Source organism: Octodon degus, unplaced genomic scaffold (genome assembly GCF_000260255.1).
Source record: "Octodon degus isolate 3935 unplaced genomic scaffold, OctDeg1.0 scaffold00058, whole genome shotgun sequence".
Classification (NCBI taxonomy): Eukaryota; Metazoa; Chordata; class Mammalia; order Rodentia; family Octodontidae; genus Octodon; species Octodon degus.
Window position 1 is genome coordinate 4,237,686 of NW_004524634.1, and position 26,918 is coordinate 4,264,603.

At 45.5% G+C, this 26,918-nt stretch overlaps 2 protein-coding genes across 5 annotated transcripts in view; both read right to left on the minus strand.

Moving 5' to 3' along the window:
• Sfxn5 (sideroflexin 5) overlaps positions 1–22,477 on the minus strand; it is a 115,583-nt gene extending 93,106 nt beyond the window's left edge. The window contains exons 1-2 of one of the 2 annotated variants that reach the window (XM_004634085.2): positions 22,250–22,477; positions 8,747–8,815 (exon numbers count right to left, since the gene is read on the minus strand). In XM_004634085.2, the coding sequence (XP_004634142.1) occupies positions 8,747–8,815; positions 22,250–22,351 (171 nt within the window). In that variant the 5' untranslated portion in view covers positions 22,352–22,477. Of the gene's footprint in view, positions 1–1,984; positions 1,996–8,746; positions 8,816–22,249 lie in introns of those variants that run through there. The other variant, XM_023718409.1, reaches the window with a different exon arrangement.
• Positions 22,478–23,902: 1,425 nt separating this feature from the next.
• The window catches only part of Rab11fip5 (RAB11 family interacting protein 5), a 38,868-nt gene continuing 35,852 nt past the window's right edge, over positions 23,903–26,918 (minus strand). For all 3 annotated transcript variants that reach the window (XM_004634087.2, XM_023718408.1, XM_004634086.2), the window contains 2 exons: positions 26,362–26,551; positions 23,903–26,135 (listed from right to left, as the gene is read on the minus strand). In XM_004634087.2, coding sequence (XP_004634144.1) covers positions 25,932–26,135; positions 26,362–26,551 — 394 coding nt within the window. In that variant the 3' untranslated portion in view covers positions 23,903–25,931. The remainder of the gene's footprint in view (positions 26,136–26,361; positions 26,552–26,918) is intronic.

Consider the following 26,918-nt stretch of genomic DNA (forward strand, 5'->3'; position numbering starts at 1 on the left):
GAATATTTTGCTGAGTTCACACACCTATAATATTTAAATGATGGAACTAAACAAAAAAGGGGATATAGATGAATGTCTATTTTGTATCTGTGTATTCAAAATGGTTAGGATAGATAGCTATATTCTCTTAATTCAAGGAATAGAGGGATTTGTTCTAATAGTGTTTGTAAATAGGATATCATTTCTGCACCTTGTATAACAAACAACCACTAGGGAGGCAGTATGCAACGTGTTAATTATTGGAACTGTCCTACCAATTAGATTTGAAACTCTCTCACTGCTATTTATTTCTCAATAAAATTATGGAAAAAAAAGAACACTACATGTGTGTAATGTGGAGTTATTTTGACCATCCCATTCTGAGAAAACTGGAGCCAAGAGGGAAATGCAGTCTCTTGCCAAAGCCCCAGAATGGGCAGTTTACACCTCAAAACTATGAAGCTTCAACTCCAGTTCTGTGCATTTCCATGAGATACTGTCACGGAAGCCTCACCCAAATTCACCAGCGACTGCTTTCCAAGCAAGCCACAACTGTGCTGGCAGCCTCCTAGCATGATGACTACCAAGGTGAGTGCTCAAGTGCCAAAAGGAGGCCTTTTTACCCATACTCAAAGCTAAAGCAGACTAACCCCCTAAAAATGGAGGTCTTTCTCTAAAATGTTGAAAGAAAATTGCAACAATGGAAACATGGAACATTTCAAGCAAACTGGAGAGTTTGGGGGTCCCAATGCTTACAGAACTAAAAAGAGAATCTGTGGAGAATAAATAGGTATCTGGGTGCAAAAATGACAGAAAGCTAGCAGGTGACATCATTTCATGTGTTAGCCACTTCAGAGCAGATTGTTCTCCCAGGTTGGCTGAGGCAGGAGGACTGCTGTGAGTTCAGTGCCAGCTTGGGCCAGCCTGAACTACACAGCAAGACCTTGTTTAAAATAATCATCATCACCATCATCTTTAAAGGAACATCCTTACCTAGCCTGAGAGTAAGAACTGAGGAAATCTTGGTATAGGTAAGTAAAATTTGCAGGGCAATTGGGCAATGTATATATCAAAAGCTTTCAAAAAGTCATTCACTGCACCTTGAAACCATAGTGTTAATTGAAACAAATCAGACACACAACCTTAAATATTCCACAGTTTATCTTACATGAGTAGCCCAATAGATAAATAAAGAGCAAAACAAAAGATAATAGGAAGTAGGGAGACAGTTCTTTCAGATGGCAAGAGGATGGAGAGACTGGGGAGTGGGGGAAGTAATGGATGGGCTTGAAAGGGACTTGGGATGTGGGACACACATGTACCAACTCTACTGAGAACATGATCATCGTGTAGTGCCAACATATACTAATAAAAATAAAAACTAAAAAAAAAGTTAATAATAGAAATTTTATTTTATTGATTTTTCTGTATTTCGGGCAGGGCCTACAGGGTGTTCAGGGTCTCACTACACAGATTGGACTTGTAGTGATTCTCCTGTTTATAGCCTCAGAAATGCTGGGACTACAGGCAGGTGCCACCACACTCAGTCTCAATCGCCATCTTTGCAGGCCCTGGGGGTGGGGCTGGCAGGGCAGGCCTGGGGATTGAACCCCAGCCACTGCACTCTGCCTAAGCAGGTGCTTTAGTCTGCTGAGCTATCAGGCCAGCCCTAATAAAAGACATTTTAAATATTCACACCATATACAAAAAGGATAAATATGTGATGGAAATGTTAATTTTCTTGATTTAATTGTTCTATAATGTACACATGTTGTTACAGTTTGTGTTTGGATGGACCCCAAAAGCCTCATGCAGTCATGGGGAGTGGGCTTTTTGGAGATGGCTGAATCTAGTGTCTGTGACTGGTTCATTGTCTAGGGCTGTGGTTAGAGGTGTAAGAGCTACACCCACCTTGTGCAGGTAGTCTGCATACAACGTAAGGATGAAAAAAGTTCGCTCCGCCCTTTGTGCTCTTGTTGCTTTTGCAGTCTTCTGCTGCAATGACCTGTTGCCCATCTGCCATGTCACCCTGCCTTGAAGCCAGCTGACTATGGCCTGAAACCTTTACAAGCTGTGAGCTAAATGAGCCTTTCCTTCCTTAACTTTAATATTGGGTATTTTATCTCAGCAACAAGAGAAAAGTAACCAAGACACAGATGAAAATATCATGGTGTATTCAAAAAACATATACAATTATTATTTGTCAATTAAAAATTTAATTTAAAGTCATTCAGAAATTCTACCACTAGAAATTTATCCAAAGGAAATAAAGAAAAATATAGTGAGATTTATGTACAAGAATATTTCCTGCAATGTTATTTGTAATGGCAAGAGAACTGAAATCACCTAAGTGGTTACCAATAGAGAAAATGATTAAATAAATTATAGAATGGCAGTGTGTTGCATTGTGATAGTTATTAAACATGTTTTAAAACATTTAGTGATAAGGGAAAAGCTCCAGACATATGCTACATGGAAAAAAGTATCATGTATGCCTATATTTCATAAATGATTCTGTTATATGTACAGAGATAGAGCTACATGGACATACAGTACACACATATTGTATAAATTATCCCTATTTTATATATAGCTATAGATCTTTCCTTATTAGTGATTACTTTCAATCCCCGGTTCCGCCAAAATATATATATGATTACTGCCTGACTCCCGTCACATCAGGAGGCATAGAATGTCAGGTTTTTTCACTGCTAATAAGGTTAAGTTTGGTCACCTGGTTAAAGGGTGGCCTCCAAGCTCTTTGTAAGAGTACCTTTGCTCCCTCATGTTTGCTAAAGTAAGCAATGTGGGAATGGTACTTTGAGAGAAAATGAATATCCTGTTTCCCAACAACTCTCTACAGAAATAGCATCTATTAACAATCTTTGGGAGTCACATTCCAGTGACAATTATACACGCGTATTTCCTTCAACATTTATTTGTAGAGGTTCTTCCCTGAAGTTTCCCATTCCATGAACTCTTCCTCTCTTTAGTATGAGTGTGGAATCATGCTTTTTTTCTTTTATTCAATATGCTAGAATCTGTTGCTCTTCCTGTTTTAATTATCATGTGTGTGGAGGGGTACTGGAGCGTACATGTACCTGAGCACTACCACTGAGCTACCTCCTCAGCCCATTTAGGTATGTATGCATGCATGCATGTATGTATGTATATATGTATGTATGAGACAGGCCCTAACCTGTTTAGGCTGGCCTTGACACCCTGCTTCAGCCTCTGGATCAGCTGGAATGACAGCCACGCACCGCCAGGCCCAGCCATTGCTGTCACTGTTTGAATTGTCTCAAACACGGAAGCTGGGTTTTCTTTCAAGGCAATTACAATTACTGGGTTGCTGTCATTTTTCCAGCACTTCCTTACTTTCTATAGCAACCAACCCTCTTTGCGTCAGACCTGATTGCACCATCTCTCCAAGAAATTGTAGTTTCTTTCTGTGGGCAATGTCGATCTGAGGGCTGGGTGTGTTCACTGTTACTGAAGCATTATGCTATCTAGGCTCTCAGTGAAGAGAACCAGGAAGTAGGAAGTGTACTTTAAATATGTGTGTATATTAATCATGGGTTCGTATCAATGCCTCTATTTCAAATGTAACATCACAGTGCTTTATCTTTTTCCCTACTCTGTATTTGTTCCAACTCTCACAGTGAAAACACTGCTTCCCCACATCAGCATACTGACTTATTTATTCTATTCTATAATATACTCCAAATAGCTTTCGGTTAGTTTTATTTATTAAACCAGTGTTAGTATTGCTGGTAATACTACTTCAGTTAATTTTCTTGGCCCCTCAGGGTGATAATCTGTCAACCTTTCAGTAATTTCAAACTCAGAACTGCAAATTCTTTCCATCTCAGTCCACCATTAAGAGTAACTCAGATGCCATGTGGTGGCGCACAGGCTTGCCCTTGAGGAGGTAGACCTGATTCCAAGGGCTGTGTGGAAGAAGGTGCTCTGTCCCACCCTGGGCTTCTGCAGGTTCCTGGTGGTTTCCTTCCTCAGGCCTGACGCTGTACACACTGCACCCAGGACAGGAGATTCACAGCCCTGCAAGGATGCCCAAAAAACAAACTCCTGCTGAGGATTGTGAACCGGGCAGATTTTGCCAGCAACTTCCTGAGAATGGTAGTGGAGGGAACAGCAGCTCAGGTTCACAACTTTGACAAACACAGTGCAAATCTCAAAAGACCCCTAGTCTCTGACATTTCTTGCCCTGATCTCGCCGCTCTCCCTGGTTTCCTGCCTTCCTTCCCACTGCTGTCTCCTCTTCTTCTTTCTCTTTCCTCTCCTTTTAAGATCAAAAAGCACAATTTTCCCTGTGTCAAGCAGGGCAAACTCCTCCTCCTCTGATGCTTTATTCAAGGCATTCTTAGAACAAAGACAGCCTTCTTCCCAAGAGAAATTACGGTGAATAAAATTTCCTCCGCTTCATTACACATACAAGGGTTGGAATCTTTTTAAAGCTCTGTCAGTTATAAATTGCAAACAAGCAGCTGCAAAACTCAAGATGAGTCTATCCATGGACTGAGCTATTGCTCTTCAGAACCAGGTCACCAAATGGCTCAAGCTGCCCAGGATCTTTCTATCTCGGAAACTTCTAGCTTCCAGAGCTACCTTGCCATGCTGTCCAAAGTCTTCCTACTCTACAGACAAAAGGACCATCCACATTCCTCCAACCAGGCAGCCACTGCCCTAGGCTCTCTTCCAGGACACCAGCCACTGGCCCTGAGAGAGAAATTTTCCACAGACAAGAGCCAGGGTCTATTGACTGACTAGCTCTGTGGAGAACTTGGTCCACCCCAGGAACCACAGGTTAAAGAAGACAGACTGAGGTCAAAAACATCCCTTGCTGCCTTTAGTTTGACACTGATAGATAGAGACGACCTTGCCAAACAGCTTGCCAGAACTGGAGCTGGTGGAGGTTAGGTCCCTGCTTTGCTGGCCTGGAGAACCCATCCAGAGCTCTCCTGGAGCTTTAGGGCCTAGAAGATCTTTTGAGAGTAGAAACGTTTCAAAGGGCTGCCAGGTGCTCCTGGAAATAATCTCCAATTCAGATAACAAGGGGAAGCCCTGCAAATCTCTGGTTAGGGGAAGGGACACATGAAATAAATTTGAACAGTAGTCTGAAATTGCTGTTCTCTGGTTATTTCTGGTCTGTTAAATATTTAAGTTGTTTTGGCATTTCAATTAAGAGTAAGAAAAAAAAAAGCCTGCATTGTTTTTATTTACTGATAGAAGAAAAAGGACAAATATGTTTTAGTGATGAACAAGAATGTTGGGGTCTTACAAAATGCAAGGGTTGAAGAAGAAAATTGAATCAAGGAAGGGAAGAGTAAAATGAAATGGTCTGAGAGTGAGAGGAAGGGGGGGAATGGCAGAAGGGCGAGTGAGCCCCTGGAACAAGGAGCACGCAGCCCTGTAGTTGCTCATGCCTGTCCCAAAGTCCCTTTCTGCTCTTGGTGATCTGAGGAACGCTGAAATACTTGCTACTACAGTCTGGCTCTGGCTCATGTATTCAAGGCTTGGGCACCAGGCTGTGGCACACAGATGAACCTTTAAGAGGTGGGCCTAACTGAAGGAAGTTAGGTTACTGCAGGTAGACCCTGGAAGAAGGAGATATTAGAACCACAGCCCTTCCCTGCCTGTCTTTCTCACTTCCCACCCACCAGGAGGTGAGCCGCTTCCCCTTGCCCCATGTTCTCCTCCGTGTCACAGGGTAAAAGGCAACAGGGCCAGGCAAGCACAGACTGAAACCTCCAAAACCTCCATGAGCAAAAATAAACCTCTTCTTCCCATAAGTTGATTCTCTCAGGGTGTGTGTATATGTTTTTTTTTTTTTTTTGTCTTTTTGAGACAAGGTTTCACTATGCAGTTCAGACTGGCCTTGAACTTACTTTGTAGCCCAGGCTGGTCTTGAACTCACAACAAATCTCCTGCCTCAGCTTCCCAAGTGCTGGGATTACAGTTGTGCACTAGCACACCTGGTTCTGTCAGGTATTTTCTTATGGTGAAGAGAAGCTGATTAATATACCTCCCCACTCTCAGTCCTCCGCTACCACTTTCAATGGGCCTCAAAGTTCACTACAAGCAGCTCCATCTACTGAAGTATGAATACAGTTAGCATTTGTAGTGACATTTGAAACTGTGATTGTACCTAGTTTTATGAAGTTCTAGAACTTTTTAGCATGAAACGTTACCTAACCTGAGAAGGTAGAGTTCTTCCAAATTCTTATGTAACTGCATTTAGTAGAATCCAAATAAAGCCTAGTAGTACACATTTTAAAAGACAGCAGCTCAGAGGGACAAGTAAGACGAGCGAGTAAAAAGCTTGAGCCTTTTGACCTTGCTGAAATACAAGAGGAAATCACATAATAGGGTCACTTCCACACTCCATATCACTGGGCTGCTGCTACCCAGGCACACTGGAAATGGTTGTAGGCCCAGATGGCCAGCAATCCTTGTACTTCCTCATGGCTTTTTTCCTCTCAGAGTCGGCCAACACCAGGGTTGTAGAAAGCTAATGCTCAGCCAGATAACTGTGGTGAAGTGCTGTCCAATCTGATCCAGAAGCTGCCTGGGAAGCTCAGTGACTTTCCTCAGGGTATGCAGTCCAGGACAGCGCTCAGGCTTCTGGCTAGCTGAGTGATCCTGGGCAAGTCTTTAAACTCAGGTTACCTGAACAGAACAGAAGTGCTAAATGGCTAAGAGTTAGCTAGGATCTGGAGACAAGACAACCTGGGCCCATAGACTGGGTCCTGCACTGATCAACACCATGTATCTGAGATTTAACTTCTCTTTCTTCATCAGTAAAACAGAATATATGACATCACCTCTTAGCTTGGTTGCTAATGAACTCATACATCTAAAATTTACCAGCAAGAAAGGATGTCTACTACTATCAAATTAGATAAGCTTACTCTGATTTGACCATTACACAATGTATACATGCATCAACACATCATGTGGTACGTCATAAATATATATAATTTTTATGTGTCAATTTGAAAAATGCTTACAATTTGCCTTGATCAGTGTTTGGTAAATATTTGATATTTCATGTTTGTTTAGCAAATATTTTATAATTTTATATGCACATGCATTCCTATACATATCTGTAAACACATAAAAAAAACCTTTAAAGATCTACTTCTTAGGATGCCAAAACACTTTTTTTTAAAAATTGACAATACCAAGTATTAGTGAGGAGGTAGAGCAACTGGAATTCTCACACACCGCTGATGAGAATGCAAAATGGACAGCCGCTTTGAATGGCAGTTTCTAATAAGGTTAAATACATATTTACTACACTTCTTACATGAGCTAGCGATCCCAATTCTAGTTATTCACTCAAGAAAAATGAAAGCAAACAGTCACACAAAGAAGCAGTTTTATTCATAAAGTTGAAAGTAAGAAAGCGCCAAGTAATATCAACAAGTGAGTGGACAGATTTTAGAACACCCTAACAATAGGTCACTATTCAGCAAGAAGAATGAACTCCTGACACATGCAGTAATATACATATGTTTCAAAAGCATATGTTAAGGGAAAGAAGCCAGACAAACATAAAGAATTCTATTAATATATGACATTCTGGGATAAGCAAAACAATAGAAACAGAAAACAGATTAGTGGCTGGCTGCCAGGAGAGGGGGAAGGAAGGGAGAAATGATATAAAGGAGCATGAGGGGGCATGCTAGGGTCATGGAAATGTTTTACACTTGATTATGGTGATAGGTACATGATTGAACACAATTGTCAAAATTTATAGAACTGCATACCTGAAGAAGGTAAATTAATCAACAATTATGATTACCTAGGAGAGGAAGGAATTGAGTAGAGAAAATGACTGAGGGATACCTTTTTGTTCTACTTAAACACATCTGTACTCTTCACACTTTTTTTTCAGCATTGGGGATCAAACCAAGGTCTCATTCATGCCTGGCAAAGTTCTCTACCACTGAGCTACACCCCCCATCCTGTCTGAACTTCTGTAGTGAGCACATAATTTATGTGGTATTTTCACTAAAATCTTAAATAATAATACAACAACAATAACAATGTTATCTATCTTAAATTTTTTTATTTTATTTTATTTTTATAATTTTTTTATTTTAAAGAAAATAGAAAAATAATTGATAAGACGTTAAAAACAATACACAATTTATAGGAAAAATGGGGTATACCGATGAATGTCCATTTTGTATCTGTGTATTCAAAGTGGTTAGGATAGATATATAGTTGCATTCTCTTAGTGAATAGAATGATTTGTTCTAATGCTGTTTGTAAATAGGATCACAAGTCCACTTCTTGTACAGCAATTAACCACTAAGAAGAATATATGCAGTGTATTATTTGTTGAAACTGTACTTCTGATTTGATTTGAAACTGTCTCATTGCTATCTGTTTATCAATAAAACTTTGAAAAAAAATACACAATTTAAAAAAACAATGATAGGTATTCAACAGTGGTTGTTATATTGTACATAAAGTGATGTTAGATTCAAATGAAAATATGAGAAATCATAAAACACTATATGAACTCTTTCTAGATGGAAGGATAGATAGATCAATAGATAGGTAGGTAGATAGGTAGATAGATAGATAGATAGATAGTCAGACAAATCACCTTCCTCTCACCACTCAATTCCCATATCCTCTTCACTCCTGGACCCCTACCCTTCAGGCAATTCCCACATTCCAAAGTGACTGAGCAGCCAAGAGACCTCTACTGAGAGTGACAGCCAAGACCTACCTCAGTGACAAAGAGTGTTCGAGGGTCGATGATATCCAGGAAGTGCCTGAAGCGCCCATAAAAGGATGTCTGGAAAAAGAGGTAGGAAAAGGGGAGATCAGCCATTGTACACTGTCCTCCGGACACTGGGCCCCCCCCCCCCATCAACCTTATGGGAAGACCCCAGTCCCCAGGACACCCGGATGACGGATGGGTGCCAGTTAGGCCTCATTGCTCAGGGACCTAGGAACAGCTTTCCCAGGGCTGAGCACTTCCTAAAGCCAAATGAAAGAGACCACTAAGATACTCAGTATGTGTCCTTATGTCTCTCTCAGGTGCTTCTCACTTTTCTCCTTCTCTTCCTTTGTCCTGAGACCTCTGAGCTCTTCAGAAGCCCCCACACATCACTGGGCAGGCAGGCACAGATTCCTGAGGGGTCTGGGGCACAGGACGAAAGGTCACCCCCCACCTCCCTTGCCCCAGAGCAGGGTCCCTGGAAAAGGAGGGCTTTGTGCTAAGCGGGCCATAGGCATTGGAGCACAATGAAAAGAAACCAAGCAACGCTGCTGCTGGGCCTTCTGCCAGGGGACAAAGCCAACTGGGCAAAGCCAGGCTCAAGGCGAAGAGAGTGCCAGCCTTGGGGGTGAAGGGGGAGGCTGCAAACGGTGAAGGGCTCTTGCCTCACTACACTCCGGGCTCTGCCCCAAATTCCTCCCAGAGCCCCATAGCTCTCCAAGCACCATCCTCTGCACAGTGGAGAAAATAGAAGCCTCCAATCACCCTCCCCTTGCTTAATGGGGCAGCAGACCCTGCAGTCAAGTTCTGTCCTTGCCCTCCCCACTAAAGAACCAGCAATAGGCCGGGGTTACCTCAGAGTCCCCCCCCCCCAACGCCTCTTCCACTTCTTTTTCTATCACTCTGGGAGGGCTGCCTAGCCCCTACTTCTGCTTTCCTCCAAGGGGACAGCTACAGATAAAGCCTCAAGACCATTCTTAACTAAAACAATTGCTTTTTCAACCTCATATTGCTCAAATGGGCTGAATTTCAGGACCTAAGCCATCCACTACATGATTAAGTCATATACATACATGATACATTCCTGTCTTGGCAAATTTTCATCTCTAAGAATTTAGTCAAAGGAAACAATCAGAATATTCAGAGATGTAGTCAGAGGCATATTTTGGGAAGTTCACTGCTTTACTCTTTACAAAAGTGCATAGTTAAATGGTGGTCCATTCATGTTTTTTGAATACGATATAGTCATTTAAAATCACATTTTTTTCAGACAATAGTTATGACATGGAAAAAGGCTTACTTTTATAAAGTGCACATAATATAATTCCAACTTAATAAGCAAAGAGATAAATAATGAATACTAAGTGAAGAGCAAAAAGACTACATGACATCCAGATCCTGGACCACTCAGTCCCAAGGTCCTCAGGGAAATTGCTGATTCAATGGCTGGGGCAGGGATGGTACAAGATGAAACTGTTTTTTGTTTTTATTTTGTTTTTGTGCCAGAATGTAATGAAGAACCACCTTTGCCTCCAAAGTGACAAAGAGTGTGTGAGAGTCAATGGGGAGCCACTGAGGGACAGATGGATGCTATGCACCTTGAGATACCATCTCTAAGAAGGCCACAGCAGACGCATATAACATTCCAGAGTGGCTAAATCTAATCACAAGGAAACATCAGACAAACACAATAAAATAACTGGCCTTGCTTACCAAATATGTCTGTGTCATAAAGACAGACAGACTGGGAAACTGGTCCACAATAAAGGACATTAAAGAGACAGCTAACTGTGTGATTCAAGATTGGATCCTGGATTAGAAGAGAGAAATCCTCTCAGTGAATTATTGAGACAAGTGACGAAATTGACACATAGATCATGAATCAATAAAAGTCTTCATGAATGGTAAATTTCCTGAACTTAATCACTTTTCCATGATTATTAAAAGAACATCCTTGTTCACAGGAAACCTTTACTGAAGCAGTGATGGATACCTGGATATAACGGCTCTCACACATCTGGGGAAAAAGAGCATGTAAATACACAAAGCAGCCATCAAATTGGAAAATGCAGGTACCATTATTCTACGCCTCCACAGAGGGAGGATGTCTTTATGATATCACATCTATTAGCTATATTTCCAGACTTTCTGATCATAGGTAAAGAGAACAAAAAGGACACATGACAAATTATTAAAAACTGGTGGATCTAGGCAAGAGGCATATGGAAGTTTTCCTTATGCCTGCAAGGCAACATTTCTATAAGACTGAAGGTATTTCAAAATAAATAAGCCACATTTTTCAAAATGCTAGATAAAAATACATTTAAATGTTAATAGAGATTGCCTCTGGGTAACAGGATTATGGGTGATTTTACTCCTATATATTCTAAACTGCATTTAAAATGAAAAAATCAATATTAGATATTATATAGAGAGGTAATATTTTATTTTTTAAAAATATGCAAATTAAACCTCAGGCTGATATATTAAGTAACATAGTTAATAATCTCCTGAGGACCTGAGCTTTTCCACATTCTTTCCTGATCCTCCTTGGCTTTGGTCTCTCTTTTTTATTTTTTCTTAAGACAGGGTCTTATTATGTAATTCAGACTGTATTGCCCAGGCTGGCTTTGAACTCAGGGTGATCCTTTTGTGCGTCAGCCTCCGGAGTGCCAGGACCATGGCTCAACAGAGCCCGCTGTGGAATGAAGGAGTGCACTGAGGAGCAGCCAGAGGCCCACAGGCTTCCTGAAGCGGGAGGCAGGCGCTTTGGCCTAGCTTTGAGGGGAAGATAGGATTAGAAAAGGGTAACAAAGGGCTGGGGAGTCAGCTCAGCAGGCTTAAGAGCCTGCCTGGCAAGTGCAAGGTCCTGAGTTTGATCCCCAGTACAAAACAAAAAACAAAATAAAAAAACCCTACAGAGAAAAGGGTAACAGTTTGTTGGTTTGTGGCCCAAGAGGGCTGAGGATGACAGGAGTGGGAAAGGGAAAGGGAGCCCTCAGGGGGAATTCTAAAAGTTGCTCAGGCGGACACTTCCAGCCCGGACTTGCCCTGTGGGCTTGATCCTGTCCCAGCCCTGCCAGCCCTCCTGGGTTACTTTTCATCACTACTACTGGAGGTGCCCCACATAAAGCATTTTGCTCCTTGGACACCCACAAACCCCACTGAGTAGGGCTCCAATTGTTACAGGCAGCTAAGTTAGATCGAATATTGTAGGCAGTCAGACAGGGCCAGGCCCTCAAAGGAGCCACTGCAGAAGACATGATACCTTCCAAGTGTGGGGGAGACAGGCACCTCCCCTGTCAGCCAGACCTCAAGACAAAAGATGAAACAAACGCACACATACACTTCCTAAGGATACACATCAGGGACTGGTACTCTAAACAGGTATCATCACCTTGAGGAAGCTAGGAAGAGCACTAATCCAACCCCCTACAGGAAAAGCCCCCATTCTGTATGCATGCCATTCACTATGTGACCCACTTCCCTATTTGATCCCAATTTAATCAATTTTACCTGAGCAATTATACTTGTAATATTTACTGGCTGGTCACTGTTTTGTCCCAGCTCACGCCCACCTTGAGATTTCCCATTTTCCCATGTTGGGCCCACCTCACATTGTGCATTTGCTCTATAAAAATTCCTAGAAAAAGCAGAGTCCTTAGCAACCAACTCCATTCCCCTTCTGTCCCTCTCTCGGACAGAAGATTTTTCCCCCCAATAAATACATTTTGCTCTTAACTCCATTGCTCCTAAAATTCCTTCTTTAATTTTAGAGAGCACAAACTCAAACTGGACATCTAGCAGGTTAGGAGCTTCTTTCCCCTATATCAGGACCATCATGAAAAAGCCTTCCAGAAGCTCGGAGCCATCAAGAGCTATAAATGACTATAAACAAATGCTTAAAAACAATGTGATCAGTGCTCAAATGAGGCATCACATTTGAGCGCACTAGGGACACCTGGATTTCTTCCTAGAGTGAGTCACGGTGGCAGAGGAGCTGGAACCAGGAGGTGGCTGAGTTACCCAGAGGAAATGGTGATAAACAAGCCTGAAGACCTGAGAACAGCAATCAGAAACTGCACCAGGGCCGGGGAAATGGCTCAGTGGAATAAGTGCTTTCCTGGCAAGTACAAGGGCCTGAGTTCAATCTCTGGTTCTGCCAAACAAAAAATAAGGGGGGGAAAGAAAGAAAGAAAAGAAAAGAAAGAAACTGCACCAAACGCTTGGGGTGTCCTCATTCACTACTATACTAGCCAGCAAGACCTACTGTGTGTCTAGCACTGTGTGAGAGTTTGGGGAAGGAAGAAGAACACAAATCATGGATGATGCCTAGATCTCTAGCCAGCTTATTAACTGGAAGAAGGAAAGCAGGGAGCATACCCTTACGATGCAGAGGAACACATTACTGAATGTGTACATTGGAGATACATGTAACTTTTCAATAAACCCTTGGAAATACAGGTCTGAGATTCTTGGAAGAGGTTCTGAATTGGAATGCTAAACATATGATTTCGGCCTAGCCACTCAGCCCTCTGGGACTACCCTGTACTCTGACAGAATCTGATTCACTGAATTATTGTAACAAGGAGGACCACACAAGGAGGAGAACAATAGTGCAAGGGGTGAAGTGCCTCAACTAACAAAGGGAAAGTCTGAGCTAGTAAAGAACGCCTGGAAATGGGGAAACAAAACTGAACCGAGACAGTATATCAATCAGTCACTGTCAACACAGCAAGGTTATGCGTGTGGAAAGGCTCAAGCTAGGTCCAGACTGATAGGACTCAGGGTCTTGTGAAAACTATAAAATGAAAATGTGCATGGTGGTACATGCCTGTGACCCCAGCACTCAGGAGCCTGAAGCAGAACTGCCAGGACTGGAGGCCAGCCTGAACTACATAGTGAGGCGCTGTCTCAAAGAAAAAAAAAAAGATTAGTGGTATGGAATGTTGGCTCCAGAGACTTTATTTGAAGCTAGGCATTTGGTTGACTGTGAGGCAGAGTGGCTTACAGAGCTGTCAATCACGTTTCAGGTTTCATTCCTACAGACATGATTTAAACAGCAAAGTGCCTGCCAATCCATGATTTTACAGAGTGAACAGCCAGTGCTTACTCAGAATAGCCAGCCCTTTGCAGGGAATGGTGGTACACACCTATTATCCCAACACTTTGGAGGCTAAGGCAGGAAGACGGCCATGAAGGCCACCAACCTGGGCTACCTAATGAGATCTTAGCTCAAAAACAGAAAAAGAGAGAAGCACAGTCCTTTTGAGAAAACTCTTTCCACAAAATATGGCTTGCTCTGTGTCTGTCCTCCCTGAGGGATAAATGGCAGGCAAAGTCTTCACTTTCTCCATCTTTCATTTTTATTTTGTCAGTATTTTAAAATGTAGGGCTGGCCAGATAGCTCAGTGGATAGGCAGCCACAGGGGCCACAGGGGCCGAGAGGGCCAGGGGTTCGATCTCCAGCCTGCCGATCGTGTGTGGTGGTGCGTGTGTGCCTGTAATCCCAGCACTGGGGAGGCTGAAAACAGGAAGATCACTAGAACCTGATCTGTGTAGTGAGACCCTGTAGACCCTGTACTAAATACATTCAAAATAAATAAATAATTAAATAAATAAAACTTATAGTTCTCCCCAGTCCTTCTGAAATTCAGCCCTATCTTTACCACACAGTGGATATTTTTCCTTCCTTCTTTCTTTACCAGAAGAATGAGTCAGCCAAATGATCCTGTGCCCTACAAGAAAGGTGTGTCACCTAAGCCTCCAGGCCCCCCCCCCCCTTCCTGCAGCAGCAGGCTGCCTTCCCAGTCTGTGGGTTCCTCTTCCTGGGTGCATGCTGTGGGGGAGGGACAGGTTTGGGCAGGACAGAGGCAGCCTGACAGGTCTCCTGCCCTAGCCTCTGAATTACAGTGCTTCAGGACTATTAGGTATAACTATCCACTGAGCCAAGGCACAGAGGCTGGAGCAGCCCAGGTGTCCTCCTCAGGCCATCAGCTGCTCCTTCACAGACAGGCCAGCACTCAGACTGGGCTTCTGTTAGTCTGGGAGGGGCTCCAGGACTCAGTATGTTTCAAAGCTTGCCCAAGTGATTCAGGAAGGTGCTGCACCATGCATCCAGCATAAACAGAAAAGCGCTCAGAACAGCCGCTCTCTAGATTGTAGAAAGAAAACTAAAAACATAACTAAGGCTGAGGCTGCGGCTAGTGGTCGAGCACTTTCCCAGCACATGCAAGACCCTGGGTTGTAGCCTCAGCACTAAAAAGGAAATAAAATAAATAAATAAATAAATAAATAAATAAACAAATAAATACAAACCTCCCACAAGGCTCTGTGATTTCAGAACTTTATTTCAGGCAAACTATGAGAAACTGCCCCACAGCCTTCTGACTCAGCCCACACAAGCCTCTGGACCTTGATACGAAGACTGTGTTTTCTTGTCCAGAAAATTCCAGGACCCTGAGAAAGCCCTGTGCAATCAATCATCTGCTCTGCCCAAGTCAGCCTCGGTCCACTTGGGACCCCAGCACACACATAGCACCCCAGATGTCTTATTAGGGCTGTAAGATTTCTGAATAAGCAAGGAAGTTTCAAGCATAAGAACAACACAAAATGAATGTTTACGTTTCCTTCCAGTCCTCAACTTGCTAAATCAGGACTTGGGCTGGAAGAAGAAAAGTGGTCCCATAAGAAACAAAAATTTTAAATGGTCTATTTTTAAAAAAAATATACTTAGGATAGGGTCTACAGGGTCTTACTATGTAGATCAGACTCGTAGTGATCCTCCTGTTTTCAGCCTCCCAAGCGCTGGCATTACAGGTGCACACCCCCACGCCCAGTCTCAATCACTGTCTCAGCAAGCCCCAGGGACTGGCATGTTCAACCCTGGCCGCTTTGCTCTGCTTAAGCAGGCAGCTTTAGTCCATTGAGCTATCTGGCCGGTCCTTAAATGGTCTATTTTTAAGAAAAGTTCTTAAAAATAAAAAGGAAAGAAAGAAAGAAAAGGTTTCTTAGCGAAGAAGTTGACTGAGGTCATGCATCAAAGAAGGTCTCTAAACAAAGGGGTAAACAGTCAATTAAGTAGGGAATTCACTTTGAAAACTCTGGAAAAGCACTGGCAATTAAGAAGTTACCCCCTATTAAGCTACCCCCTGTTGATTAATCTTTTGCTTTTAGAAACCCACAAATGGTTTACAGCGGGAGCAGGGTAAAAGGGGTGACGAGGAGATTGAGAAACTCTGTCACCCCCACCCCAGGAGGAGGGAACTGGGATTAGATTTATATTGCTCTTGGCCACCACTGAGGGTGTGTCAATCTGTTTGTCAGGCTGTCACCCCATTCTTGCAAGAATTATAAATAAAAGTCTGTTTCACTGTTCTTCCTGGCCCTACAGTCTGGATTGGATCTGGACAAATGAACACATTTCTCACAGTCCAGGAGAAGAAACAAGCAACAAAGGATAAGGGAAGGGACCTGCGATAAGGCAGGTCCCAGAGGTCCCAGAGGTCCCAGGGTCTGGGCTGTCGTCTTTCTCCCTTCACCAGGCCACACAGAGTAGTGTTAGAAAGCATGGACTTTGGAAGACCAGCGGGCAGAACATACTAAACAATCCACAGAAGTGTCGTCACCCACATTCAGAATGAGGGGATTCTAGGACAATCACTCAAGGGGCATTGACAACTCTGAGGAAAAAGAGGAGGGTTGATGAGACAAGAGATTTATGAGCCAAATGTAACATGTGGGACTCATGGGAGCTTGATTCAAATACACCAGTAATAAAACAATTAGGTGACAGTGCCAGGTGTGGTGGCACACGCCTGTGATCCCAGCAGGCAGGAGGCTGAAGCAGGAGGATTAAGAGTTCAAGGCTAAACCAGGCGGTGGTGCACACTAGTAATCCCAGCACTTTAAGAAGCTAAGATAGGAGGATAGTAAATTTGAGCTCAGCTTGGGCCAGTTAGCATGACTTCAAAACAAAAATTGAAAAGGGCTCAGAATGGAGCTCAGTATGAAGGGCCTAGGTTCAACATCGAATACTGGAAAAAGAATAAATAAATAAATAAAACAAACCAGTTCACAGCCAGCCTGAGCTATACAGAGTTCAAGACCTTATCTAAAAAAAAAAAAAAAAAAAAATGCTGACTTGTTTTTGGATAATATCAAGAAATAATTATGCCGGGCAGACATGGTAGCTAGCACTAAGTTACCCCAGGACTCTCGGTAGTGCAGAGTACCCATGGTACCATAAACATGAGACCCTGTAGATCCTATATTAAATACATTTAAAAAAAAAATCTAGCAATTTAGTGACTTGGCTCAAAATAAAACATAAAAAGGGCTGGGGATGCAGTGCAGTGTGAAGGACCTGAGTTCAACCCACAGGGCCACAAATAAACGGAAAATAATCACTGGGTGTGGTGGCACAGGCCTATACTACCAGCACTCGGGAGGCTGAGGCAGGATTGCCCTGAGCTTGGGCTACAGTGACCTCAGGGGCAGCCTGATCTACTAGTGAGATCATACCCCCAACAACAAACAAAAACTCATTTTAGATGTGTAAAGTACACTGCAGTTATGTTAAAATGACTTTAAAAACCTCCGCTATGATGTGATCTCAAAGATTCTTAACCTCTGTGATATTCTTCCTTCAAGACTCATACATCCAGCCTGTCTACGAGAAAGATACTGGGCAAATCCAAATTAAGGGTCATACTACAAAATACCCTACCAGGGCTTCCCAGTACTACCTTGGTCATTAAAAACAAGTCTGAGAAACTGCCACACACCAGAAGAGAGTAAGAAGACTTCATGACTAAATATAATGCAAGGTTCTGGGTGAGGTCCTGGGACAGAAAGGGGACATTACCATAAAAGTTTGGAGTATAGTTAATCAGAACATACCAATATTGCTCAGCTCTGACAAATTTGCCACAGTAATGTGAGATGGTCTTAGAGGACCCTTCATGAGGGTTATGTAGGAATTCTTTGTTATCATTTTAACTTTTATAAATCTAAAAGTATTCCAAGCAAGGGCTGGAGATTTAACTAAGCAGTGCAGCACTCACCTGGCAAGCCTGAGGTTCTGAGTTCAAATCTTGGTACCCCTCAAAAAGAAAAACCAAGCAAAAGAGAACTTATTTTTTAGAGATACTACTAATAAGTCAATGAAATAATGAGATTTTGCTTTTGCTTCAAAATAATTCATTTTGCTTATTTGGGTTTTGATTCAAACAATGTATTGGCTGGGAATGGTTTTTTTTTTTGTTTGTTTGTTTGTTTGTTTGTTTGGTTGCTTGGTTTTTTTGGCATAGAACTAAACCCAGGGCTTCCAGTTTGCTAGGCAAGCATTCTTCCACTGAGCTAAATGCCTAGCTCCATTATTTTGAATAATATATATATGACACAAAATTGGCCTTAAGTTAGTGATGATTAAAGACGGGTACATGGGGGTCATTGATGATTGATGATTGATGATTGTCTTTACTTTTATATGTCTAAAAGCCTCAACAGTAAAGTTGATAATAAATAAACACAGACTCTGGAGCTAGACTACCAAGGAAGCTACTGAATCTGTATGCTACTTTTCTTATAAAGCTTGTCTTATGTGCTACCTGTCAGTATATACCTTGAGGTGCTTTGCAGTATAGGAGCACAGTCAGAAACTCAGCTTGCGGGTGGGGATGCTCCATGACATATTATACACTGGATAGCATTGTAATTTTTTTTCTGAGACTGGTCTAAAACTTTCAATCTTCCTGCCTCAGTCTCTCAAGCAGATGGGATTATAGGCAAGCACCACTATGCCTACCTCGTTGTCATCCTATGGAGAGAAAAATGGGCACAGACCAAAGCTCATCACCCTCTCCCACCCGCTGATCCTGCTCAGTGTTCTCCCTATTCTTCTGTACCAACCAGAAGGCTCTTGAGGAGGTAAACAAAGAAGGCTCTGGAGTGACCCCAGCAAGTAAGGAAAGATCTTGACTAAAAGTCATATGTCAATTCATAACCACTGCTTAGAAAGTATAAGTCCTAAGAAGGGAGGATTTTATAGAATCACAGTGGTATCTCCACTGTGGGCTCTGAGAATGGACCCCACATTATGAACCACTAAATCAGGCTCTGCCAGGCTACAGTAGAGTACTACATTCATTCACTGGATGCCTACTGCATCCCAAACACTCAGAGCAGGACCCAGATGAAGATGGCTGGGCAGCATACACAGCAGACTGTTATCATTAGGTTCACCTCCTTAGCAACCCCCACTCTGGGGGCTCAGGGCAGAAGAATCTTGCACTGTCCAACATTTTCCCACTTGGTTGCAATTTTACAGATTCCTGAAGAACAATTTGGATAAAGCTTGGTGCATCACAGCTAGTATATCAATTTGACCACAAAACCTGCTGAAGTGTCTGCAGCATATTCATTTATTCATAAATCTTTAACAAGCACCGTGAAGTACCAGCCTCTGGGCTGAGTCAACAGGGAGTGGAGGCAGGACCAGCACGGTTCCAGGGAGCCTGTGGTTGAAAGAGTAGGAGACATGGTGATAAAAGAATATGTACCTTGAGGTGCTTTGTAGTACAGGAGCACAGTCAGAAACTCAGCTTAGGAGTGGGGATGCTCCACGACACATTAAGAACAAAGAGCAGGGTAAAAGTTGAGGGTAGAGGAAAGGCAGTGTTCCAGCAGATGACCCAAGCACTGGGGGAGAGGGCTCTTGATAAAGCATGTCCAAAGGCCTAATAGCAGCTAGTGTGGGGGAAGGTGGTTGGCGGGGGTAGTATCACTCAAAGAAGAAGTCAATAGGGTGGGACCCTTCAGAGGGGAGGTCTCTTAGAGGCAGGAGAAGCCAGTGCAGGGTGTTTTAAGTGTGTGTGTGTGTGTGTGTGTGTGTGTGTGTGTGTGTGTGTGTGAAAGACCTGCATCGTTGGGACACTGCCAGAGGGAAGAGGGAAGGATTGGAGGATGGCCATAGTAGAAGTGGACAGACCCGTCCAGCCTTCAACAATGGCCCAGGAAGAGGTCGGGGAGGGGCCTGGGGCTGGTAGGAGTCCAGGCCTGAAGACGGGTGGATGTTAGAGCTGTTTGAGAGGTGAGATTATGATCTCTGGGTGTATTTAGAGGGTGGGGAGAGAAAGGAAAGTACACATAAATCCTAGGTTTATGACTAGAATATAGATGGCAAGCTAAGCTGCTAGCAGGGCCAGGGAACAATGTAAGAGGAACAGGTTTACAGCAAAGTTCCTTAACCTGGATAAATCACACGAGCTCACGCACTGTCCTTCTAAGGCACTGTGTTAGCCAGGGTCATTTCAGTAAGGTATATGCCACTTTGCTGCCAAGTCAAGGTACCAGCAATGGCCGCAGGAACCCACTGACCTCAAGGGTGCTTCTATGGTTCCAGCAGTGATCACAGCAAAGGCCACGAAGAGGCTCAATAAATGTTGGGTGACTGCTTGTCTCAAGTGCCACACACAGATAAGAGGCACCAGGAAAATAATAAAAAAACAAAAGCCAAAAGTCTTTACTCCCTGTTACTGTAAATCTAATCTTATCTCAAGGTAAGACACAGAAAAGGGCAAGTTCAGCCCTTTCTCAAAAAGCCTACAGGGGGCCTGCCCCTTAGCTCAGTTCTTTAAGTGGCTGCTTCAACAAAGCAGTCAGGCTCAGGTTGCTGTGGTTCAATCTCCACAACTCAAGCCAGCCAAATCTGCCCTAAAGACATTCAAAACCAGCTAGAAAAAAAAAAAAAAAAAAAAGAAAAGAAAGAAAGAAAAGAAAAGAAAAGGCCTACATTGGGGTTTCAGGAGACCAAGTAACCATCAAGTTAGAGGACCACAGGGAAGACTACAGGGAAAAGGTGGGCTACAAGAATCCCATTGATAGTGACCAGAGAGCCAAGAGGGACTCAGCAGCGGGATCGGATCACACCAGGGGAGAAAGGCACCAGAGAAGAGAACAGACATTTCCCAGAGGATAACAACCTGACAGAAGGGTGAACAGAAGCAGGGGAGGGGTAGGGAATGAAGGATCGCCCAAGACCAGGCAGAAGGACTCCTGGCAGTCTCACCAAAGGTAGCATCTTACACCACCAGGAAGGTGCCAATCTCCCCTCACACACTTGCATGTGGAGATTACCTGTTCTTAAAAGGAATCAAGTCCCCTTTAAAGGCTCTGGGGACTTTTTCTCAGAAGACTTAGGAGAAGCTTCTTTTTTTTTTTTTGTGGAACCGGGGATTGAACTCAGGTCCTTGCGCTTGCCAGGGAAGCGCTTATTCCACTGAGCCATCTCCCCAGCCCCTTGAAGCTTCTTAATTATCAGAAAACCTCTGGTCCTCCTCCCACTGTCATGGCCAAAAAAAAAAAAAAAAAAAAAGTCACCATCCTGATCTTTGAACCACTTCCTCTCTCCAGAAAAGTTCTTTCTGGTGCCCCTACTGTCACCTATCCCTCCCATCCCCCACGCCCCACCCCCACCAAGCCTCAGTCCATTTTAGCCAAGTCTCTTTGCCAGTTTCCTAACAAAGTGCATTTCCTCCGCGAGTGTCTGCAGCGTGGGAACTGCCCTTGTCAGGCTGTGGCTTCCAGGATGGGCCTCCATGTCCCGGCTGCCTGCCGCTTTAGGCGCTGGCTACGAGACCCAGGTCCAAATTAGTGACACGCAGGCGGGGTCAGGGAGGGAAAGGACCACGGTTTCCCTGACCCAAAGAGCCCAGAGGTCGGCGGTGCCAGGCCCAGGTGCGGAGAACGCAGCGAGGGAAGGGCCGGGGCTGCTGCGACCCCGGGAGATGACACAGCGCTTCCTCTGCATCCCGCACCCCACCCCCGCTCTCCCTACATGTTCTAGCTGTGTTCCTGCAGGATACCCTCCGGCCGCTTCGCTGCGTCAGCGAATTCTCAGCCGGAGGAAGGGGTCGCCCGGAGGAAGGGGTCGCCCGGCCTCCGAACCCAGCGGCACGCGGTCCCACCCTGCGTCGCATCACGGACCCGGCTCTAGATTGAGGAATGGGGAGCATGACTGCAGGGCAAGGATGCCGTCCAGAGGCTCAGCCAGCAGCTCAGGAGGAATGTCAGTCCTACTTGGGGGCAAAGTTAGAAGAAATCCTGGGCACTGCAACTTTCATCAAGGGCCGTACTTGAACTTTGTGCCCAGAGCAAAGCGCTGTACAAGCCTGAGAGACCCCGCAAAAATCTGCTCCGGCCCAGGAGGCCGAACCTCGGCCGCCGCCAGCAACAGCCAATCACAGAGCGCCTCGGGCGGAACGGCTAGAGGGCGCGGGTAGCCGGGGAGTGACGGTGCCATTCACCAATAGAGAACCAAGGTGGGCATCCTCGCCCGTCCCACTGACCAATGGGAAAGGATGGTTGTGGCCGAAGTCCCCGCGGCACTAGCTGCAGGCTCCGGTGGCCGCGGGTCGGAGACCCTATCGGTGAAGGGGACTTTGAAGGGGAGTTTGCTATTCCTCCCTGTGCCACCCGCGAGCCCGCAAACCTCAGCTCAATCCTCACCTGCTGAAAGCGGGGTTTTCCCAGCTGAAAAGGAGGTGCATCGGTCGCAGCGCTAGCGGCACTAGCCGCCGTCGCCGATGCTGTAGTCGCTGTATCCGCCATGGCCACTGACGCCCGCAATCCCCGGCCCTTTTAAAATGTCCCTCCTCAGCCCCCGCCACATCTGCCTCTCCCGATTGGCCACGAGCAACCGCAGCAAGCAGGGCACGCGAGGGGTTGTGGGAAGTGTAGTTTTTCTTGTCTTGGCACCCAGCAACCCTAGACTGCAGAGTTGCACCCATGCAGGTCGGATCTCCGGTCCAGCCGTCCATGCTGCGTGGTTGGCAGGCCGAGAATGGTGATTATACCCTGCCCTGAGGTCTCGACAGGGCACCACTGAGCTGCTGCTTGCTGCTCTCCTGCTCCTAGAACTTTAGGATGCTGCCAAAGAGTGCCTGGAGCACCAGTCTATGACCTAGGCCGCACACCAATGGGCCTGACTCTGTCGGGATGAGCAAGGACCTCAGGCGGAGCAGGGTTAATTCGGGAGCCTTTCAGCAAGGAGTTGCACTGCGAAATTTTCCAGCAGTTTCTTCACATTCAACAGACTGACCTCACAACCAGCGTTTGCGCTGCCCGACCTACTTTACATCCTCTACTCAGAAGACTAACTTTTCTCCTAAGGCAGGATTTTCAGGATTTTTCTGGTCTTGCAATTTATACTGCTTTTCCTGATCCTGCATTTCACTTCCACACAATCCACACAGGATCGATCTATAGCCCTTACACTTGTCTTTTGCAGCACTTTGTAACTGTTTACAATTTATATACCTGTGTTTTCTACAGAGCTAGGGCCGTGACTTTTTGAGTCACTAAGTCTTCAGAACCAGCCATTGGGAGGGCTCAGGTTAGAGTCAGCTAAATGTGCTTAAGTTCCACATTCAGGGCTTAAGAGCTCTGACCAGTGCTGCTCGCTCCTTTAGCAATCAAGGAAGATCCCTCCCAGGGCTACTTCCTGGAGGGTGGGGAATAGGTTTAGTAGAGTTGTTTGTCAAGTACCAGCTACAAGTACTTTAAATGGGAAAGTACTGCAGGTTGTAAACCAAGCCCAGCAGACAATAAACACTTGCTCCTGCAGAATGGGGCAGAGCAATGAGACAGACCTAGGCGGGAGAGGAGGTGCTGCCTGTTTCATCCAAGAAGATAGATTTGGTCTCTAGGGAATCCTTTGTGTCTCCCTCTAATGGTGAGGTGCTTGCACCTGATCATCTTTTTCTGCACACTGCATGAGTAGGAGTCCAATTTCCTCATCCACTCACTAATGGTTGAACCCAAAGAAACAGAATTTTCCTGAAGCTGGAGAAAGTCTAGCTAGCCATGAAGATCAGTTTGCATGCTGTATTTGTATCTTCTCTCCCCTTACTAGACTAAGTAGCTTGGGGACAAAAATGAAGTCTTTTTTTTTTTTTTTTTTTTTAAGAAAATCAAGTCTTTGTCCCTCTGTATTCCCCCACAGCACCCAATAAATATGCCAATAAGAGGAGACCAATAAACAGGCACCTTGGGAGTGGGAAAACTGAGTCCAGGCTACTGCACATCACTGTGTCACTGCCTGTGACACTGAAACCCCACTCACAGGCAGCTTCTTTCAACCACTCATTTCAAAACAGGAAAGCAACAGGCCACCTGCAGTACGTGAACTTTTTATTCTTCATAAAGTGCTCAAAACATGAAGAACAAGCTCTTTATAAACAGGAGGTACATCTAGGGAGACAAACAGCAAAGCAGAACTGTGCCTGCTACCTGCCCACCACCACCACCCGACCCTGTAGCTTGTGGTTAGGAGCAAAAACATGAACCCTTTGCTGCATTCAATTCAAAACCTCTTCTGAAGATACACCTACCCAGGTCTGGGTCTGGAATCGAAGAGAGCCGAGAAATACCTAGTAGGGGAATGGCCTTTCCCTCAGGAAAATCTTCTCCATTCTTCAGTGACCCTTCAAAAGTGTGGCTGAAGATCTGGGCACATGTGGATATATTTCTCAGTTGTGGTGAGTGAACCTGAAGGTAGGCAACTCTTCAGAGGCTTTCTCCCAGGTGCAGAACCCACCTGCTCCATCCTGGCAGAAGACTGCCATCACCCACAGGACACATCCCGAGGCCCTCTGTGCAGGCTGACAGGAGACAGCCCCAGAGGAGTTCTTGTCCCTTCAGGAGGCTAAAAGTATGCTCCTTTGGTATGCCCACACTCCTCAATTTTTGCTAATGAGGGTGCCCAATGTAGCAAAAGATGTCATGGGGAAAACCTGCCATGTTTTCCACAAGCAAACCAGGGGCTAGGCCAAAGATCAGATACTTCATTTCAAAATGCGCTGCAGCCAAGCCAGGCAAGGCAAAAGGGACAGCCTGGGATAGCAGCTTAGTGGATGGGTGGGGGAGCAACAAAGGAGTATAGGTGTCTCCTAAGGCATAGTGCGGCCCCCACTTCCAGAATAGCCAACTGTTCAGCATGGTTGTGCTGAGGCCAGGCCAGGACTGGCCTCAGATCTATAACTCACCAGGGGTTTTTATCCTAGGATCCTCCAAATGGGGTGGAATAGGAATGGAAGACAGCAGGAGGGCTAGTAGCAGCAGCTTGGCCAGACCCTTAGCTGAGATTCGCAGGAAGGAGAAGAACACACAGCAGGACTGTTCAACCTCCATTCCCCTTCCCAGGACCCTGACAGAGCCATCCAGGTGTGCTCAAGCAGGAAGAAGGGGGATGTCACAGCAGGGGAGATATCCACATCAAGAGGCGCTTAACCCCACTCACGAAAGGCACATTTTCATTGGTTTCCAAAAGTTCAAACCCTGCAGCACAGAGTTTTGGCATCTGGACAGGAAACAGGAACAGACATGGAGGCTTGATCCCCAAAACATAAGCAGCCTACACCCCTGACGTGGTGGGGCCTGTACATCAGAGATGAATGGAGAACAGAAGAGCGAGGAGGAGCTCTCTCTGGACCCAGCTCTACCTTCACACTCAGCAGTGACACCCAGTGGAAAGGTCCAAAGAGAGGCAGGGGGCAGCCTGGACAACAGACATCACCACATCCTTCCACGCGGCACTCGCTCTGCAACAGCTCAAAGTGCAAAAAAAACTTGGAACATGGCAAAGACTAGACAGGGACACAGAGGCCCCTGCTCTCAGGAAAGAGGGCAAAGCTGAAGAGTAGGCACCCAGGTGGCCCACAACTTGGACAAATGATCAGATTGGTCCCGGTCCCTGTCCCCATCCCTATCCCTGTCCCTGTAATACTAGATCCCCTCCAGAGCCTGGAGGAAAATGAGGATAAGGGATTGTGGTGGGAAGGAACAGCAGACCATCCTTGGGGGGTAATAAAGTCTGTGCTAGCAATAGCCTCTTTCAGACTTGTTCGATTCTGCAGAGCCCTGAAGCTAAGGGGTATGAAAAGAGGCAGGTGGCAAAGCCCTAGGACCCCCACAGACACACAAGTTGTACATGGAACTTTATGCCTCCAGTGGGGCCCCAGGGTCCCCCTTCAGAGAGGCAAGTGCAGGGGAGCAGGGAGTGACCACAAGGACAGCTGTATCCTGCCCAGGTGAGTGTATTTGGTGGAAAGGAGGGCAGGTGGGCACATGGGCGCTGACTGGGCAGCAAGTTCTCATCAACCCTCTGGGGATGAGGGTGGAAGTGGGACGGCTACTTGGGGGGACCAGGCGGGATCTGCAGCAGTGTGGGCGAGGTCTCCATGATCCGCACCAGCAGCCGGTCAATGTAGCTCTCTAGCTCCTGCACGTGCTCGTCCCGCTGGCTCAGCTCTCGCTCTCGCTGCAGGAGCAGGCCAATGAGCTCATCATGAGTCAGGTGGTAGTACTTGGCTGACTGGTCTGGCGCAGCAGAGTCCTGAGACGGGTGAGAGGGGATGGGAGTGAGGAAGGTGGCCAGGCCTGGGGCTAACCTGTCCCCCAGCACCCCCATTCTCCTACCGCAGGACCTGAAGCTACCTCTGTCTCTGATGACACAGGCAATCTAACTGGTCTCAGGCCTGGCATAGAAGACCCAGCCTGCTCCTTGCTCCACAACTCCAAACCTTTCTGTCAGATGCCCCGAGCACTCCACCGGACCTCACCTTCAGCTTCTTGGCATCCACAGTGTGGCCAAGCTGGAGCGCCGGGGCCACAAGCTGACTGCTGCCAGATGTGACTGTTTTGAGCTTCTCCAGCCCACTGCTCAGGGCCGTGCTCAGGCTCGAGCGGGGCTGCTTCCTGTCGGGGCTGCCCTCCACAGGGGTTGCACTGAGAGGCTTCACAGGGTGGGGACTGCAAGGACAGAAGGAGATGGGTTATGGGGAGAGAAGGACAGTGCAAACGTGGGGCTGCCTTCTCTACAGAGCCTCCAGCTCTGCTGGACAGCTGCTCCACTTGTGCCCCAATCCCCCACCATGTACTTCCTCCCCACTTCACTCCCTCTCGGATCCGAGGAGCTGGCCCTTTAACATTTACAGTAGAGCACATCCTGCACACTTCCATCCCTGGACCCAGCTTGCCAGGGATGCCCCCTCTTCCCTCCTGTCTCTTCTACATTTTTTCTAATCAAACTGTATTTCTGGAGAGAAAACCTATCCCCCTGATTTCTCTAGGACCCTAGGTATTCCCAAGATAGTGCCAAAACTAGGAAAGGCCTAGG